The sequence below is a fragment of the Manis javanica genome, chromosome 1 (assembly GCF_040802235.1).
Source record: "Manis javanica isolate MJ-LG chromosome 1, MJ_LKY, whole genome shotgun sequence".
Classification (NCBI taxonomy): Eukaryota; Metazoa; Chordata; class Mammalia; order Pholidota; family Manidae; genus Manis; species Manis javanica.
In genome coordinates this window covers 28,908,799-28,928,245 of record NC_133156.1, presented here as the reverse complement: position 1 = coordinate 28,928,245, position 19,447 = coordinate 28,908,799, and the positions used below count along the sequence as shown (strand labels likewise).

General features: G+C 47.6%; 1 protein-coding gene across 2 annotated transcripts in view; it reads left to right on the top strand.

Annotated features, from left to right (window-relative positions):
• The window catches only part of LOC118967569 (kelch domain-containing protein 4-like), a 35,645-nt gene extending 31,509 nt beyond the window's left edge, over positions 1 to 4,136 (top strand). For both annotated transcript variants that reach the window (XR_012129042.1, XM_036994110.2), the window contains one exon: positions 3,471 to 4,136. Coding sequence is in view for 1 of the 2 variants with exons in the window: in XM_036994110.2 (XP_036850005.1) it covers positions 3,471 to 3,538 (68 nt within the window). In the remaining variant the exon portion in view is untranslated. The remainder of the gene's footprint in view (positions 1 to 3,470) is intronic.
• Positions 4,137 to 19,447: the final 15,311 nt, after the last annotated feature.

Sequence of the window (19,447 nt, the reverse complement as noted above, 5' to 3'; positions counted from 1 at the left end):
TGATTTTTCTACTTACCCCAGTTCTGTATTCCTTTTTCCAATTTGGTCTGCATTTTTTGGGGTTGATTGTATTTAATATCCCCTTTTTATCTTCTCTGTTGGTTTATTGGCAACCCATCACTTTTGTTTGTTTTTGGGGTCTCTCTCAGGTCTGCAGTATGCATCAGCAGCTCGCTGCAGTCTGTGTTCAGAGATGTTCCACCACTTCTCACAGACTTCAAGAACTTTACAGTGGAATGCTCATCCTTCCTGCTGTTGTTGTGATGAAGGTTATTTCCATATGTATTAGAGGTCCCACAATGCAGTGTTGCTGTTTTTACTTTAGATAATTTAAATAAATTTTAAAATGAGAAAGGAAAAATGTCCCACTGATTTCTAAATTTACCAGGTCTAGCACACTTTGTTCCTTTGTGCAGATCTGTGTTTTCCTTCAGCCCATTCATTTACTATTTCTTGAAGTGCAGATCTCTGCTGGCAACACATTTTTTTCAGCTTTTTTCCTAAGTGAAAATGTCTTCATTTTACAGGGTATTTTTGGTAGATATAAATTCTAGGTTAACAACTGTTTTAGAACTTGAAAGATGGTCTGTTTTCTGGCTTTTATTGTTCTAAGCAAAGGTCAGTGGTCATTCTTAATTCTCCTGTATCTAGTGGGTCTATTTCACTCCATCTAAGGCTGCTTAAAAGATTTTATCTTTGTTTTCTTAGCAATTTGAATCTGTTGTACCTCTGTGATTTTATGGAAGTCCAATTACATGTATGTTACACTGTGTAATAGTATCCAACAGGACAGTGAACCTTTTCTCCTCAGTCTATTTTCTCTCTTACCTTGATTTTGGAGAGTTTTTATTGCCTTTCAGAGCCAATATAGATGTGCTGTGAACTTGAGAATTTTTCATTTTACATATGGTATTTTTCAGCTCTAGAAGTAATTTGCTTCTTGATTATTGTTTCCATATTTGTTATGTTCATGTTTTCATTTAAATTTTTGGACATTTATTGCTGTTTTCAAGTCCTCGTCTGCTCTTTCTCTCATGTTGTCGTTCCTGGATCTCTGTTGCCTGCCCTTTCTCCTTACTACGGGTTACGTTCCCTGTAGAACTGTGTGCTTAGATGTTGCACTTGGTGAACACTGCCTGGCGACTAGACTTCGGTCTCACCTACCAGTGAATGCTGAGCTCTGTCCTGGGCAGTGGTCTTGTCACTTGCAGGTCATTACAGTCCTTTTGAGGCTTTCTTTAGGGATGGCTTGGCCCTAGGGTATGGCTTTTCTGGGGTCTCTACTGAATGCTGTGTGCTCAGTGACACTTTTCACTCTGTCTGCTTGGAACTTGCCTGACTCTCAGCCTGTGTAAGTTCGAGTCATGTTCAAGCTTTCAGCCCCATAGCTTCCTGTGGGCTCATGCTGCAGATGTGCAGCTTAGTGTGCAAAGGCTGCAGGGGACCCCTCTGGACTGTCTCTGCTACTCTGCTGTGCAGATTCCAGCTTCCTCAGCATTCCTGAACTCGTACCTTTGTCTCCTCTGCAGCAAGGCTCCCCGCTCTGCTGGGCTCAATTCCCTGGCCCAGGGCGCAGAGACTGCCTCTGGAGTCAGAGTTCACCTCACTCTGCCGCTGCCTCGCAGGTCACAGTTGCACTTCCTGCTGTCTGATTACAGTTGCATCACAGGTTTTGCATCACAGTGGGAGGGCTACTATGGGACAGTTGCTCCATCTCATCAGAAATGGAAGCCTTCCTCTTCTCCCGAATGGTGCATTAACCCTTTCCTTGGTGTTCACTGCCTCTGAGTAGGCCGATGCGAAGCCCTCAGATCCTGGCCGTTGGCATGCGCCTGCAGGTCTCGGGAGGCCTCAGTGGGGTGGCCTGGGCCTTGACTGAGTGGAGTGGGATGTGGAGATGGCTCTGCTGCGCAGTCTCTTTTTTTCTTGCCTGGAGTTTAACTTCATTTTTATAGGATGGTTTTAAAAACTGATTATGCTAAGTAACAAATGTTCATTGTAAGAAAACAAACAAAAGGAAGGTAAGCCCATTGTGCATTCTTCACACTGATTTGTATTTGCATTTTTTCTCAGCCCATGTAATTCCTATTTCTGTGCATGTCTATTTCATATTATGTACATATGTGCCTTGTATGTTCCTCTCTGTAGTGTTCCTTATTGTAGTAGTATTCTGTGGCATTAATCAGCCTATGATGTGACATCTCAAAATGCCATCGTACTGTGTAGCACATGTCATTGACCAAACTTCATGAAGCTCAGAAAATGTGTTAGGTTTGGGCCTGAGCTAATCACATCTCTTCTAAAGATTTGAAGTGATTGGTAGACCCCTGGGGTTTTAGAGTGAAAGTGGGAGTGGGGAGGCCGTGTCCCATTTAGGTGTGTCCCCAGGATCTCCAAGTTAGTCCAGGGCAGGAGCAGCATATGAGACAGGCATGGCTCTGCAGCATCCCTAAGTGCCAACAGGGCAGAGGGGCCCTACTGCAGTGGAAGCCATTGGGTGCCCGGGATGCAGCCACCTGAGAACCACCATCTGACCCGCCCAGTGTGCGCCTTCTTAGGGAGGTAGGCATGCATGCAGAGTGCTCAGGAGCATCCTGATACCCAGCTGCACCTGACCCAGTTGTCCCCTGGCCTCACTGCCCCTGCTGCTGTGGCCACCACTTACCCAGAAAGAAGGTCCTCTGGCTGTTTCCTGCACCTACGTGGTGAGAAGCACTGACCTGCTGTCAGCTTTGCAGTCTGGCCCCATGGCTGGTGACTCCCCTGGCAGGCCAGCCTGCTGTCTACCCTGTACCAGTAGCTGACTGAGCAAGAGTCATGCCCCAGGTTTGTGGACCGCTGGCATGAGCTGTTGCTGTGAAGTCTGCCCCTTAGATACAGTACAGGTCAGCTGACAGTAGAACCAACCAGATGAGGATTGTCTCTGAAACAGTGTCATCTGCAGGTGCCACATTATTGAGCAAGTTCTTGAGGAAAAGGGCTGTGTCAATCACTGGTTGGCTAGTGGTCCTGTGTCTGTGGTGGTTCCAGTGTGGCCTCTGAGTCCCAGCACCTCAGAATGAGAGAGAGGACAGGCCCTGAGAAGGAGAGTGGAAAGGGCACACCTTCCAGACTGAGTGTGCTTGGGGTGAGTAGGAGGCCAGGGATCTAGAGTTTTGGGGTTGAGGGTGGAGGGGTGGTATTATATACAGTTTTTTACCTTCAGGCTTCACTTAAGCTTTTGTTTGAAAAAATAGTTCCACTGCTTTGACAAACAGCCCTAGACCAGATAGTCTGTAAATTTCCTTTAAAATTCTCCAAATCTCTGTTTCTTGCATTTGCATCTGTAGAGGTTATTTATGTGAAATAAGCACTCACTCTAATTTTGGTTGAAATACACTCCCTTACAGGGACGGTATTTTTCCTTTACTGGAAATGCCTTTTTAACCACATGCTTTGACTTGCCTTTCTCCCTCTCATGGAATCTCCAGCGTGGCGACCCCCAGTCTCGGTCCTGGAGCGTTTCCTTCACCCCGTGGAGATGGGGCCTTCGGGGTGATGGACACCCAGCCATGTGGCCGCCGTGGGAGAAGCAGGACGGCTCGGGCAGAGTCAGGCACTTTCATCCTCACGCTTCTGCTGATACAGGGTCTGGAGTGCTGGGTTCTCTTGCGTTGTCTGTGCTGATGTCGGGAGCAGCCGTGGGGGTGCGAGGTGGATGTCTGCCCCGGGCGGGAGCCTTGGCGCTCCTGTCCTCGGCCGCCTGTCCCAGCAGATTGGTACGCTGGTTCGTGGGCTGTGCTCACGGACCACAGTTCTGCCTTGATATTTTTCTCGAACCAGTAATGCTCTGAAACGCTCCCGTGTAAGCCCGGAGAGCCCTGCGAGGCCCAGAGCCCGGCTGTTGTGGCCGTGCGGCCGCCTCCCCTCCAGCGCGGAGGGCTATGATAGTGAGAGCGTCCTTTGGGGCGCGGCCCCGCGGCATCGTGGCCGCTGCTCCGTCTGCCTTTATATTCGGCTTAAACCTTTTAAAATGAAGAACTAGTAAGGTTCTGTAGAGGGGACCTGTTGCAGTCAGTTTTATCTGTTAGGGTAGCTGTAGGTGTCCTGTGCTGAATACCTGATAAGGGGATCAGTGAGGCAGGCAAACAGCTTTATTATAGATGTTTAATAAAAAGAGAATACCCTCAGTTTGTGTCGTAACTAATGTTAACTTTTGACATAATTGTGCCCATTTTAATAGGATGTGGGGTTTTGTTAATACAAGTAAGTGGATGTTTATTTTGCTATTCAGGAATGCATGCAAGTTCATTCGATTTTTGACTTAGGAGAACTTATCCTTGGAGGGATTTTTCAGGAATTTTCCCATCAAAGGCAGGAGAAGATGATTGCCGGGTGCGCACACTGGCTGAGCCTATGTGCAGTGGTCTGGCACCTGATGCAGTTGCTGGTTCCTGCCACCGACGTCCCACACCCATGGAGCTGGCCAAGAGCTGTGTGGCTGCATCCTGTCACCTTCCTATTAGCAGGTGGTCGTGGTGCCTCAGAGCAGTGGGTGTGTCTCAGCAGAGCATGTGAGGGCCATGTGGGGCTGTCCGTCTGAGGGGACCTGTGCAGACTTTTGCATACAAATCTGGAAGTCAGGACGTAGAGCACCTGTCCCCAGGCCTGCCTCTTACTTTGCCTGCCAGGAAATTTCAAATGCCCAGCCTGATGTTTGTATCTCTCCTGCTCATCAGAGCTCAGGGGCTGCTGTAGTTATAAGATGCCTTATGTTTGAGGCTTGCTCTATTTTTAACCCTTGATGCCAAAAATCAATGATATACACAAACTATTAAGCAATGACAGATGTCCATTTCTGGCTTTGTCATCTCACACCCTTAGTCATCTTGAGTGCTGGGCTCCAGCCTTCCTAAAACGCTCCATGCATCACCATCCCAGGTCACAGCCCTCCCCTTACCCTGCACCAGAAGTTGTCTGCAGGACTGGAGAGGAAAGTGAACAGCGCCTTCTGCTGTTAGAGTTGTCTGTGACTCACCAGGTTTAGGAAACAAGGATAACTAAGGAAAGGCTTCCTAATAAGCAAGTCATTGCACTAGGAACCAGAGATGGACAGATCTGACCATGTGAAATGTGAAGGTTTTGTATGGGAAATGGTGCCAAAAGCAAGGTTGAGAACAGCGGCAGGTGCGGAGAAAACACCTATAGCGGAAAGTGAGCTCACAGTCAAAATAGAAGTTTTCTGTGAAGTTGTAAGCAGCGATCTCCATGGAAAGCTGAGCAAAGGCCATAAGGAAACCACAATAGCAGACACCAGTGAGCATGGGCTGGAGTCAGGGACTCCCACTGATCAGCATGTCATCAGCCGCCATCATTCCATTGCAGTTATACACATGCACACCTCAATCCCAGATTCTCTTCTAGGAATGTACTCTAAAGAAATACTCCTTCTCACTTAATATAAAAATATGTATAAAAAAACTGAAATGCAGAGCAACTCAAGCTGAGAAAAACCAAGTACATGTGCACAACGTGTGCTCGCAGAGTGGGCCAGGGGGCCTGGTGCACATATGTTCCCTGCTTGCACACATGGAGAAGGGTCTGCCTCATGCCAGTCCTTCTGCCTTGTTTGTTTGTGCGGGCCCTGGCACCCCGCCCTCCAGCGCCTGCAGCATGGGCTTGGCTCTGAAGGCTGTAAGGCGCCGTTCACTTACAACATTGGCTGTGCACTCTGTTTTTCATGTGAGCTTCAAACCCAGGTTTTCAAGTTCTGTTTTTAAATATGCCAGTGGGATTTTGATTGGATTGCTTGCATCTACAGATTTAACTTGGGAGAATTGACATCTTCCTAATTGTGTCGTCCAGTCAAGAGTAGTGTATTGAGCTCCATTTAGGTAGGTTTACTTTTTCCTTCAGTGAAATTTAAAGTGGTCTAGGGGTGGGACTCACTTGCTGCGGGGGTCTGGCCCTGGCCTCGGCCTTTGTGGCTTTCTCCTCTGTTTCTCCTCTGGGAGTGCTTCTTAGGCCTTCTGTGTCTTCTCAGGTAGTGGATGCTACAGCAGCTACCTGCAGAATGAGCAGCTTGTCTGCCTTCCCAGCACTTTGGGACAGCTGCTGCTTCCAGCAAGGGCTGCTGGGTAGTGGACAGGAGACCTGTCAGCTGGGGCAGCAGCTCAGAGCTGAGAGGTGCCAGCTAGTGGGTCTTGATGTGGGTGCCACAGGGAGCACTGAGGGAGCTTTTACAATGCACATTCCTGCCCTCCTCACCCCAGGCAAACCACAGGTCTGGTTCAAGGCAGGTTTAACGTGAGGCTCAGGCATCTGCTTGTTACAGCAGCCCCTCCCCACCCTGATGGTGGCCCCCAGCCGGGGCCCCGATTACTTGGGGTCTCGGGCTCATTCTCAGTGTTGATCACTGATGTGAAAATGTCTGCTGCCCTTTAGGAAGAAGGAAAACTCGTGTCAGATGCCTTCTGGTTCCTTAACAATTAAAATGGTATAGGTAGTGCTTCTGTGCTGGGCTGTGTGTCCCACAGTGACAGCAGTCACCCACAGCCCAGTGTGACAGCAGAAGGTGCAGCCACACTGAGTGTGAGAGGCTGTCTGTGGAGTCCTCGGGCGAGGCTACAGCAGGGAGTGGGGGGTTTGACTCAGAGCTGCTGCTGCTCCAGACAGGATGTGCTCATTTCTTGCGCTGACCTGTGGCCCCGTCCGAGGACCGCCGCGGCGGCTTATCCCCCGTGAGTCTTTCTGCTCCAGCAGGAAAGGGAGGAGGGGCAGCCATTTTACCATTGCTGGGGGAGAGGCCCTGTGCTGTAAGCACACGTCACTTGAAAGTACAAGCAAGGCTACTACGAGCTCGAGCTGACTCCACCTCTTACAGGGATTTGGCCCAGCACCCTGTGTTCCTTTTTTAGTACGTTTGTCATGCTGAGGAGTAGTTTCCTGGTGGGGAGACCTCATGGGAAGATTACGCAATGAGGCCACCACTGGGCAGGCTCGCCTAGGATAGACTCCCTCTCACTAGCTGAAATGCTTTTGATTTACATAGTAGTGTTTTTGATGCCAAGGTTCTGAATCAGGTTAGGTTTCCGATACAGCAATTGTGTCCTGCCAATTTTTGCACAGGCTGGAGTGAGATCTAAAGTTATCAGCCACAGGCTGGCCTGCACCAGAGCGCTTGGGTAAGAAGTGCTGTGCTGAGGTCAGGTTGCTCAAGGTGGGTATCCAGTGTCTCTGCTGGAGCCAGTGCTGTGCCCAGGGGCTCAGTGTGGACAAAGGGTGCAGGCTCAGAGTCACATCAGCCTCACACCTTGTCCTGCCACTGGAAGCCAGATGACCTGAGTAGTCCTCCACCACCCTGGTGTGTGGGCACAATAGGGACCTAGTGCAGCCATCAGCCAGTGCCCAGTCCTCTCCAGGTGATGCTGATGGCCCAAAGGGATCAGATGCTGGTTTGGTTTTAGTAGAACTGCTCTTTTAAAAAGCAAACTTTAATAAAATAAAAAAAAGTTTACGTAGTCATATGCAGCTTCATGAACTTGACAGAGTAAACATCTGTGTGCTAAGGTCTAGAAAAGATGCTCTCATCCCCCAGGAGCCACAGTGTCACCTCTGCTGAGCCCACCCACAAGCACAGAGTAGGTTGGCTTGACTGGAGCATCACTTGCATGGACTTGCATGGCTTTGTTCTCTGAGCATCACCGTTGTGTGAGTGGCCTGAGCTGTGTGTGGTCAGTGCCATTCAGTGCTGTGTGACACTCTGTTGCAGTAGCATGCCGTGGTGCTGATACCAGCAGGTGTGGGAGGGTTACTGCTGCCAGGCAGTGGCATGCGCAGCACCTCAGTTCTTGTCTTCTTGAAGGAAAGAATTCAGACATGAGATCTGATAGAGGGCTAAAGTCACAAAGGGCTTATTATTTAGCAAAGTGAAAGGAAAGTATGCTTCAAATACAGAATAGTCTTTTTATGGAGGCTTATTTGGTTTCCTCCCCCCATTTGTCATTCTTACATCATCCTTCAGATCTACCTTGGTTCGTCCCCTTCAGCCTCTTTGTGCAAGTTTGTGTTCCTAGTTTTTCCCCTGAGCGCCAAGGCTAAATTGAGGGTGGGGCCAAAATGGCAATGTAAGTGATACTATAATGACATTATAATGGCCTCAGGGTTATTAGTAGACCAGGTCCTCCTTAGCTGCCCATACTCCAAATTCGGGGAGGTCCCAGTGACCATGTCTTTCACTTACCAGTTGATGCCGAACCACAAAAGGGGCTGGTCTGAGGGAGACAGGGTGGTCTCCAGGTGGAGACTGGGTGGTCCGCCACCCTCCCTTTTCCCCTTCTGCTCATGTCTAACTGCTGCTCTGACCAGTTCCAGGGGCTGCCACCCACCTTGGACACACTTCACGGTACACATACCTGTGCATTTCCACTAAGTGGAGTCTGAGAGCAGCATATGGCGATGGAGTCATTAGTGGCTACACTCCACTGTGGCAGACACTGGCAGGGCATCCTGCTGCGCCCTCTGAACAAGGCTGTGCTCTCACCTCCTTCACCCCGGCCACTCTAGTGGTGTTTCAGTCAACAAATGAACCCTGCACAGTCTGTTGTTATCCCCACTTAGGCACGTGCTCCATTAGAGCAACAGACATTGTAGCGATAGGAAAATGGGGAAGATCATAGGGTCACTGGTGCTGAGAAGGTCAAAGCTGGAGCAAAATATAGGCAGCGGCCCCCTCATCCCATGCTGGATGTGTACAAGTGGCTTTCACTCAAGTATATTTATTCATGAAATGTGATTATTGTAAATTCTCATGATGAAGGAAAAACCAGTATTTGATCAACTTTATGACTGAAATGAGAAGCTTCCTTTCTCACCAGCAGTCTCAGACTTACTTCCCTGACCAACTGTGCTTGCAATAAATGCATTGTGTCTCCAAGGAGACTTGGGGGCTACATATAAATTCAGCACAAGTGCACCTCTATAGGGAAAATCACATTTCAGTCATCCTGGCTATGTGGTAGAGGAACTGTCTTTTCACACAGGAGCAGCAGAAAAGCTTCAGTGGCAAGGAGGGTCCTGGCCCGGAGGGGAATTGGGGCTGTCTGTGGAGGGCAGAGCCTGCTGGCAGGGAGGCTGTGAGGGGAGGGGTTCAGACCCCAAGGGTTTTGCAGGCATGCCTTGGAGGGGGCAGTCTATCCTGTCGGCAAGAGGGAGGCTCCAAGGTGCCTCAGGCAAACAGCTCTGGTCTTCACTTTAGGAAAAGTGTGGATGGGAAGAAAGAGGCTGTGACAGTTCTCTGGGAGCTGCAGCCATGGTGGAGGGAGGGAGGAGCCCTGTGCCCAACTCAGAGGACAGTAATAAGGTAGGAAAGGGAGCCTGGTGATGGTCATGAATGCCATCCTGTCACCAGCTTGCCAGCAGGCCTGGTGATCCCATTCAAGGATGAACACAGGAAGAGGGTATGTGACACATCTTGGCTACAGTGAGGGAGAGGACATCAGGTGTCTCTCCTCATTAGAACTTTAGACAGATTTCCTTTTCTGCTTTCATATATGGCTGCTTAAGGATGTGATGCCTGGAGCTGTCATAGCCATTCTGTGACATGAAGTCCAAAGGCTGGGATAGGTTGAGGGAAAGGAGCTGGGTGACTGCTTGCTGAACCAGCTCCACAATTTCCTTCCCCTGGACTCATGAACTGGGATTGAATGTGTCCATCCAGTACAGCTATTTCTGCTGCATATTCTGTTACATTCAGCTAAAAACTCCCAGTACAAGTACTTTTAGAATTTTCTTAAATCTGAAGTAGTTAGAATGTGAATTTAAACATCAATTTTCCTGGAGTTACTATGATTACACTTATCTGACACACTGTTTAACCATTTTTCATAGTCTTAAAATTCAGATTACAATAGAAATAAGAGTACCTTTATCTACTACATAGGGATGATATGTTACCTGATTAAATTTCTGTATTTGATGTACAGTTAATGTTTCCCTATTTTATATTTTGTACAGTCAACAAGCACAACTTCACATAAAAATGCTGCACCCGGTACTACACCTGCACAGAATCAGAAGGCTCAGTTCCCACCTCTTCTAATTAAGATGACACATGCCAGGCAGACTGGGCTGCCCTGCAAAAGGGTGAGTTCCCAGGTCCCCTAGCCAAATCCCCTAGAGTCATTCAAAATCTCTCTTTCTGAAGAGAATCACTTTTTCCCCTATGAATCTTTCACACAGAACAGACAGATAATTCTCAATTCCCTTCTAAAGGGCAGGAAATTCACTTATTTTTTTAGTGAGCACTTTCTCTGTGCCCAGAAATGTCAGAGACCAACAGCAGCTTGCACACTCAAACCCAAGTGCTCACAGGGCTCTGGGGACAGTGATATGTAATGACGGTCACAGGCCATATTGCACATAATCCTGACACACTGGTCCTGACCTCCATGGGAACCACTGCAAAACCCAACACAGTGGTCTACAAAGTGTGGCTATTTTGTAGACCAGTTTCCTACCCCCTTAATTCCACTGTGTCTTTAGGAACCTGCCATCTTTTCCTGATACCTGGCAAAGAATTCACTTCCTTCCTAGAGTGAAAAGCAGGGCTGTCATGGGAATGTGCTGAGCCCAAGCTCCACTTCACTGGAGCACCTAGTTATGGATCCAGCCTGAGAGCCAGAAAAAAGTTCACAATTAGACCAGAAGTTGTTCTCAGGAGGCTATGGGAGGAAAGACTCAGAGCTTGGTCTCTACTGTTAACCAGGTGGAGAAACTGAGGCCAGGATGAGTAGTTAGGGCTCAGGGCCCCTGCCTCCCAGCTTCAAACTTATGTCACTGGGCCAACAGGTCCAGCCCTCTCCAGGACTGGGGTCCCCACATGCCCATAATACAGATGGGAACCTGAGTTTCCACGAGAGGAGGCACACAGCTCCCCACTCGCACCCCAGTTCCTTCCTAGTCATAGCACTGACCTGAGCCAAAGAGGATGTGTTTCCAGAGGATGGAAGTCAACACTTCCAGCATATGCCAAGGCAGAGGTGGCCCTCCTCCCTAAGGACATGTGGCAGGGGTGGAAGAGAGATGCTTTAGGGTCTGTTTTAGATCAGCCCCTCTCCAATCCCCTGGCATGCAAAGGGAAAAGCAGCCACCACTTGCACCCAGCCTGCCACACAGGGGTCTGCAGAGAACACAGTTCCTGGAGTCAGCACAGCTTGACAGCTTCAGTGTGTGTCTCACGGCCTCAGCTCCATAAGGGGCTCAGCTCCTCCCAGGGGTCAGCCTTGGAAAACCCCTGCCAGGGAGGAGGGGGCTCCCAACCACAGTGTCTCCAGCAGCAACGGGAGCCCCACTCCCACTGGAGTCACTTCATGTCTGTCTGAGTGTTCAGAAGGAAGGACAATCATGGTGTAGTTAGGGGAGAAATTTCCCAGACCTGTAATTTTAATTTAATGGAGAGACTGTTAACATTGAAGAGCACAAAGAATGTCTAAGCAACTGGTCCCATTTTCTTAGTAACAGAACCCACATTACCCACTGGCTGCTGCCTCTGGTGACCAAGAGGAGAACTAGGTGATGTCACGAGCAAGTCTGGACTTTTAAATGCCAGTGCTGGAGTTTGGGGGACACCTTCTCTGTCCACTTGCTGAGAGAAGCCAAGATGGCAGCGTGAGTAGGGCAGCAGAAATCTCCTCCCAAAACCATATATATTTTTGAAAATACAACAAATACCACTAGTCCTAAAAGAGAGACCAGAGGATACAGTACAACAGCCAGGCTACATCCACACCTGTGAGAACCCAGCACCTCACGAATGGGGACCCAAGCGCCCCCCCCAACCCCAGCTCCCAGCAGGAGGAGAGGAGTCGGAGCTGGGAGGGAGAGGGAGCCCAGGACTGCTGAGCACCCAGCCCCAGCCATCTGCGCCAGAGCCCAGACACACAGTGCATGCATGGGGTGCTGGATACTAGGGAAACGGAAAAGTAAAATCTGCAAGCACGGGTCCCCACAGCCAGTCCCCCTGGGACAAAAGAAAAGCGAGGGCTCTTTGAAAGTCTTAAAGGGACAGGGGCCTCACAACTGGATGGAAGCGTCCTGGCACACTCAGCCCAGCAGCTGGGAATCCCGGGGAACTTCAGGCACCCCAGCCCCCTAGGAGGCAATGCAGCCCTGAAGCCTTTCACAGCAATAAGCAGCCTGCCAGTCGTTGCCCCTCTGGCTCAGCCCCGCCACAGCGGCAGAGCAGCTGGAGAGCAGCCATGCCCACAGCAACCACCCAGAATCTCCTCCTGATGCATAGCTACCCGGGCCAGACCCAGAGGCTGCCACCAATGCACAGCTGCCCAGCACAGGCAGAGGAAACAGGCAAGGCGCGAAGGGGCGCCATTCTCTCAGGGGAGCACACCCAGTGGGCCTGCCACTCCCTGCAGGGCTCTGGGCTACCCTTATGGCAACCCCACCCACAGCAGCTTAGGGGATTAACCCAGAGGCTGCTCCAAGAGTGCAGGTAACTGACACAGGCAGCGGAGGAGGGCAAGGCGACCAGCAAACATGAAGGGACTTTGTTCTCCCAGCTGACACACATGCTACCTGCCTACAGCTACCTCTATCACCATGAAAAGGCAGAAGAATTTGGTCCAGTCCAGAATTACCCAGACAACCCCCAAGAGAGGGCCTGGGGAGATAGAGTTAACCAATCTTCCTGAAAAATAATTCAAAATAAAGGTCATAACCATGCTGATGGACCTGTAGAGAAATATGCAAGAGCTAAAGGATCAAGTTGGGAGGGAGAATACAGAAATAAAATAATCTCTGAAAGGACTTAAGAGCAGACTAGATCAGGTGTAAGAGGCCATTAATGGAATAGAAATCAGAGAACAGGAACACAGAGAAGCTGACGCAGAGAGAGATAAAAGGATCTCCAGGAATGAAAGAATATGAAGAGAACTGTGTGACCAACCCAAACAGATCAATATCCACATTATAGGGGTACCAGAAGAAGAAGAGAGAGTAAAAGGGATAGGAAGTGTCTTTGAAGAAATAATTGCTGAAAACTTCCCCAAACTGGGGGAGGAAATAACCATTCAGACCATGGAAGTACACAGGATCCCCAACAGAAGGGACCCACGGAGGACAACACCAAGACACATAATAATTAAAATGGCAAAGATCAAGGACAAGGACAGAGTATTAAAGGCAGCCAGAGAAAGAAAAAAGGTCACCTACAAAGGAAAAACCATCAGGCTATCATCAGACTTCTCAACAGAAACCCTCTAGGCCAGAAGAGAATGGCATGATATATTTAATGCAATGAAACAGAAGGGACTTGAACCAAGAATACTGTATCCAGCACAACTCATTTAAATATGAAGGAGAGATTAAACAATTCCCAGACAAGCAAAAGTTGAGGGAATTTGCCTCCCACAAACCACCTCTACAGGGTATTTTAAATGGACTGCTCTAGATGGAAGCACTCCTAAGGCTAAATAGATGTCACCATAGAAAATAAAATCACAGCAAAGAGAGCAGACCAACCAAATACTAACTAAAGGCAAAAAATAAAATCAACTACTCACAAATGCAGTCAAAGGAAACACAAAAGAGTACAGAATAAAACACCTAACATATAAAGAATGGAGGAGGAGGAATAAGGGAGAGAAATAATCATCAGACTATGTTTATAATAGCTTAATAAGAGAGTTAAGTTAGACGGTTAGATAGTAAAGAAGCTACCCTTGAACCTTTGATAACCACGAATCTAAAGCCTGCAATGGCAATAACTACATATCTTTCAATAATCACCCTAAATGTAAATGGACTGAATGCACCAATCAAAAGACACAGAGTAATAGAATGGATAAAAAAGCAAGACCCATCTATATGCTGCTTACAAGAGACTCACCTCAAACCCAAAGACATGCACAGACTAAAAGTCAAGGGATGGAAAAAGATAGTTCATGCAAACAATAGGGAGAAAAAAGCAGGTGTTGCAGTACTTCTATCAGACAAAATAGACTTCAGAACAAAGAAAGTAATAAGAGATCAAGAAGGACATTACATAATCATAAAGGGTTCAGTCCAACAAGAGGATATAACCATTATAAATATCTATGCACCTAATACAGGAGCGTCAACATATGTGAAACAAATATTAACAGAATTAAAGGAGGAAATAGAATGCAATGCATTCATTCTAGGAGACTCCATCCACTTGCTGCATTCACAGCACTTCAGCTGCTTCTGCACAGGAGATGGACCCACATGGGCTGAGCCCACACCCATAGCCATGTTCCTGGAAAGGCAGGAGAGGCCAGGCTTCCCTTCCTAACTCAGAGCCTTGGACTCCCAAATTCTCTCCATTCCCCTATCCCTCCCTGGGCAGTGTGTGCCACTGCCTCGGCTTTCTGAAGCACCCCAGTCTGCTGGCTCTCTCCAGTAACCCCTTCACAGCCTCCCCTCTCCAGGTCTGTGCCAGGCCTCTCCCAGGTAGGGAATCAAGGGGCTCTCCCTCCTACTGGCCCAGCAGTGCCTCCCCTCCAGTCTTTCTCACCCAGAGACAAAGGAGAAGAGAGTCCTCCCCCAAGAAAGGGCTGGGCAAGTAGACCCCTCTGCAGAGAGCAGGAACAAAATACATTTGCTAAAGCCCAGTTACACAGCACTTTTAAAATGTGGCACGTCTGCCAGGAGAACACACAACCACACACACACAACTCACACAAAACAAAACACACACAACACACATCACACAACCACAGGCACAACACACAACACACACAACCACACAAACATAACACAATCACACAAACACACAACCACCATAAAACACACACCAAACCCACTACACACAGTGCAACACAACACACAACACAACACAGAGGACCACACACACAACATACAGAACCACACACAGCAAACAACACACAACACACACAATCACACACACACACTAGCACAAACACAGAACACACAACCATATGCACAAGACAAAACACCTAAAACAACACATACCACACATACAACCACACAACACTCAACATGCACTTCAAAACATCACACACAACACAACATACAACACACAAAGCATAGCACACAAAACACAAAACACAGTACACAACACACACACAACCACACACACACAAATAGCCACACGCACAAAACACATAACCACACACAACACAAAAACAAAAAAATCCAAACAACACACAGCACAAACCACACACAACACACAGAAAACACAAACACACACAACGCATACAACACAACACCACACACAAAAATACACAAAAAACACAACACAACACAACACAACAAACATGACATACAACACAACCAAGCAACACTCACACAACACACACAATACAACACATACAACACACAACCACACACACACAACACTCACAACACACAGTATACAACACAAAACACACAACTAACCACAAACACAAAAACACAAAACAGGCCCAACAGCACACACACAACACACAACATGCAACACACACACAAAACACAATGCACAACACAACCGCACAACAAACAACATGCAAAACACACAACGCACACAGCACACAACCACAAAGGCACACATTCAAAGCAACACAGTAAATACAACATTCGCACAAACACAACACATCACACACAGCACACTACACAAACACAAACCACACTTCACACACAACACCCACTACACACAACACACAACACTCACACACAATGCAAACACACAACCACCCACACAACACACCCTTCACAACCTACACAAACACACAACCACACACCCAACACACACCAAACAGAAACCGACACAACAGACACCAAGCACCAAACACACAGCAAACACAACAGAAACATCACACAATACACAACACACAAAACCACACACAACCCCCCCACACAACACACACAATCACACACAACACAAAAACACAACTCACAAACATACAACACACAACACACAAAACACAACTGCACACAACACACAAATACAAAACACCAGAACACAATAATCACAACACATAATGCACACAATGTATCACAAAATGCAACACACAATGCAACACAAAACACACAACACACATGCACAGCACAACATGCACTATACAACACTACAGAAACACAGTACACACACAACACACAAAACACAACACACACTCACAAACACACACAGCCCACATGCATGAAACACACACACAACTGTTGTGTTGCACATGGTATGGTTTTTTTGCCTTGTGTTTTGGTGTGTGGTGTGGGTGACATTGTGTGTGTTCTGTGGCACATGTGTTGGGTGTTGTGTCTGTGGTGATATGGGTGGTATGTTGTAGTGTGGAGTGTCATGTGTGTGTTTTGTTAGAGTGCATATGGTGTGGGTTTTGTGTGTTGTGGAGGAGTGGGTGGTTTATTTTACATTGCATATGTTGTGTGGCAGGTGTGTTGGGTGTTGTGCCTGTGGTGATGTGGGTGGTGTGTTGTATGTGTGGACTGTCATGTGTGTTGGGGTGCATGTGGTGTGGTTTTTGTGTGTTGTGTGTGTTTTGTGTTGTATTTTCAATGTGTCATGTGTGTGATATTGTGTGTGTCTTGTGTGGTGTGTGGCATATGTGTTGAGTGTTGTGTCTGTTGATGTGTGCAGTGTGTTGCATGTGTTTTGTGTTGCATATGTGGTGTGTCATGTGTGGTGTTTGGGGGGGGTGCTGCAGTTTGTTGTGTGTGTGACATTGTGGTGTGTTGGCTGTTGTGTTTGTGGTGATGTGTGTGTCATGTTTTGGTATGTGTTTTATGTTGTATTTGCAGTGTGTCATGTGTGGTATGTGTTGTATGGCATGTGTTTGGGGTGTTGTGTCTGTAGTGTGTGTCGTGTGTTTTGCATTGCATATGCAGTGTGATGTGTGTGGAGTTTTGAGGTGTGTGGTGTGTGTTGTGTGGTGCTGTTTTTGGTGTGTGGTATTGTGTGTTGTTTGGTGTGGTGTGTTGGTTGTGTGTAGTGTGCGGTGTGCCATTTGTGGTGTCTGTGGTATGTGATGTGTGTGATGTGTTTGGCATGTGTTTTGATGGTAGGGTCTGTGGTGATTGTGTGGTGTGGTATGGTGTGTGTGTTTTCTCTGGTGTGTTTGGGGTGTGTTCTTGTGTGGTGTGTGGTGGTAAGCCACATGGCTGATAGAGAAAGTAAATCAGGTCCTTCTTGACCCTTTTGAGTGTGAGTCCTGCTCCTGTGCTGTACAGTAGCCACATTCCTAGAAAAGCAGGGGCTCCAGAAAAATGCCAAATGGCAGCTCTCTGAGCCCAGCACTACCCTTGGGAAGATGGGTATGGGAGTGGTTGCCTGAAGATCACTCCTCACCCTCACCCTAAGCATCACCCTTCACCCCTCACCCTAAGCCTCACCCACACCTCACTGATGACATGGAGCTAAACTGAACCCTGACACTAACCCTAACCCCTTAAGCTAACTCTAAGCAAAGCCATAATTTCATGCTACAACTAACCCTTACCCGACCCAAAGCCTTGCCCTGAACCCTAACCTCATCCTCATTTGATCTTCACTGTTAACTGACAGAAAGACTTTACCGTTCCTTAACTTAAACCACTACTTTAACTCTAAACAACACATAACTCCACATTAAATCTAACCCTTATCAAACACTAATTCAAGATGCAACCATAACCCACCACAGAAGATCATCACCACCATGACCCACAACTGACTCGTTTAGTTTCCTGTGGTTAAGGGGACTCCACGTTGTAATTTCATCTCAGTGACAATATCATGTGTAAGTTACCTGGGAGGGAGTCTTCTCCATTAACTGATTCCCCTCATTCTAAAACTGCCTAACGCTATCCCTAATCCTAACTCTTACCCTAACCCATACACCAACCCTCACCCACACATCACTTTAATCCTCGCCCTAAACCTAACCCTGACCCTAACCTTTAGCCCTAACCCTAACAATCAAAACTACCCTGAATATTAACTTCAACCCTAAACCTTAACCCTTGCCTGCACCCTGCCACCGAGAGCCTAACCCAGAAACCCTGAACCCACAAGGCTGAACCCTAAACCTGATTCTGCACTGTGAAGTCCTGAAGAGAAACCCAACACCTAACCACTGCAAATGAAGCCCACCCCAAGTCTGACCCCTGAGCATGAATCCGACACATGAACCCCAACACAAATCCCTGAACAAATCCAAAAACTAACCCAGCACCCATCAGAACCCTGAGAGCATATCCTTGAATTTCATCCTGATCCCTGACCAGGACCCAGGGGAATAGAGGCCTGTGAGGCTGGATGGATGCAGGGGGTGTGAAACTTGTGATGGGGTTTCACACCTTTAGATGCACCATGGCAGGGCTCTCTGTATGTGGGAGTGAACCCCTGATGTTTGCCATCTGGGAAAATTCAGCTTCTAGGGCTCTGCAGGGGATGCTTCAGATGGGAAGCACTTCTGCTCCAGATGACTTGCATGAGCACCAGTGTTGTTATACATCCATGATGTCACAGAGGTGACTGTGACAACTGTTTCCTGGAAACAGGCTGTATGGTAGGACATCACTTTCACTGATTAGGGCCCGGGGCCTCAGTTGTGCATGTGGACCTTTGAGCAGTGGGTAGTGATGGGCCTGGCAGCATTAGAGAAAGTGGAACACAGATCAAAGTCCCCTATTTGTGCTTGGGCTACCATGACTCATAGGGCTCATAGAGAAAGCCATTTGTTTCCTGCCTGGCCCTGGAGAGTGAGTTTCCTGCCTGGGACCTGCTCATAGGCTGCCTTTTAATCACTTTCCTACAACAGGCAAGGGGTATGGGTGGTATGCCAGATGTTCCATGTTATAGGTAAGCATTCTGCTCATCATGCTGGGAATTAGAATGCTTAACCTGCAGCCTAATCCTCACTCTCACCCTCATCCTCACTCTACCCGTGCGTCCTCACTCCTTACCCTCAGCCTCACCCACACCACACTGTAAGCCTGAAAGTAAACTGAAAACTGAAATATATAGAGTTATTCCTTGTTTAAAACACAGCTGCCTCATTCATCTCATTCCATTACTGAAAGCAACCAAGCTGTAGTCAATTCAGTCAACAGTGCCACCTAGTGGGCATTATGGGTAATTAAACCAGAACAGCTAGTTGCTTCTTTTCGTTAATCCTTAGTAGTACTGGGCACAGACCATGTTCTCTCATCTTTACGTCTTTCCAAGACCACAGCTTAGTAGATTACACTCCATAAATTATTCCACAGATATGTGCAAATTCTCCTTATCCCTTCTGACTTTTCTGTTTCAATTTCAAGCACTTGAAAGTTTTGGAAGTTCTTTTAAAAATCTACCAAAGTCTCCATCTGTCTTTGTTAAAATTATTTTAAGTGAAATATTATGTTTTAAAAAGTATTAATGGGTTAGCCTGGGAACTTAACTACAATTTACAGCTTTGAGTCCAAGGGTTTCTGAGTTCAAACAGTGAGCTTTTGGAACTTA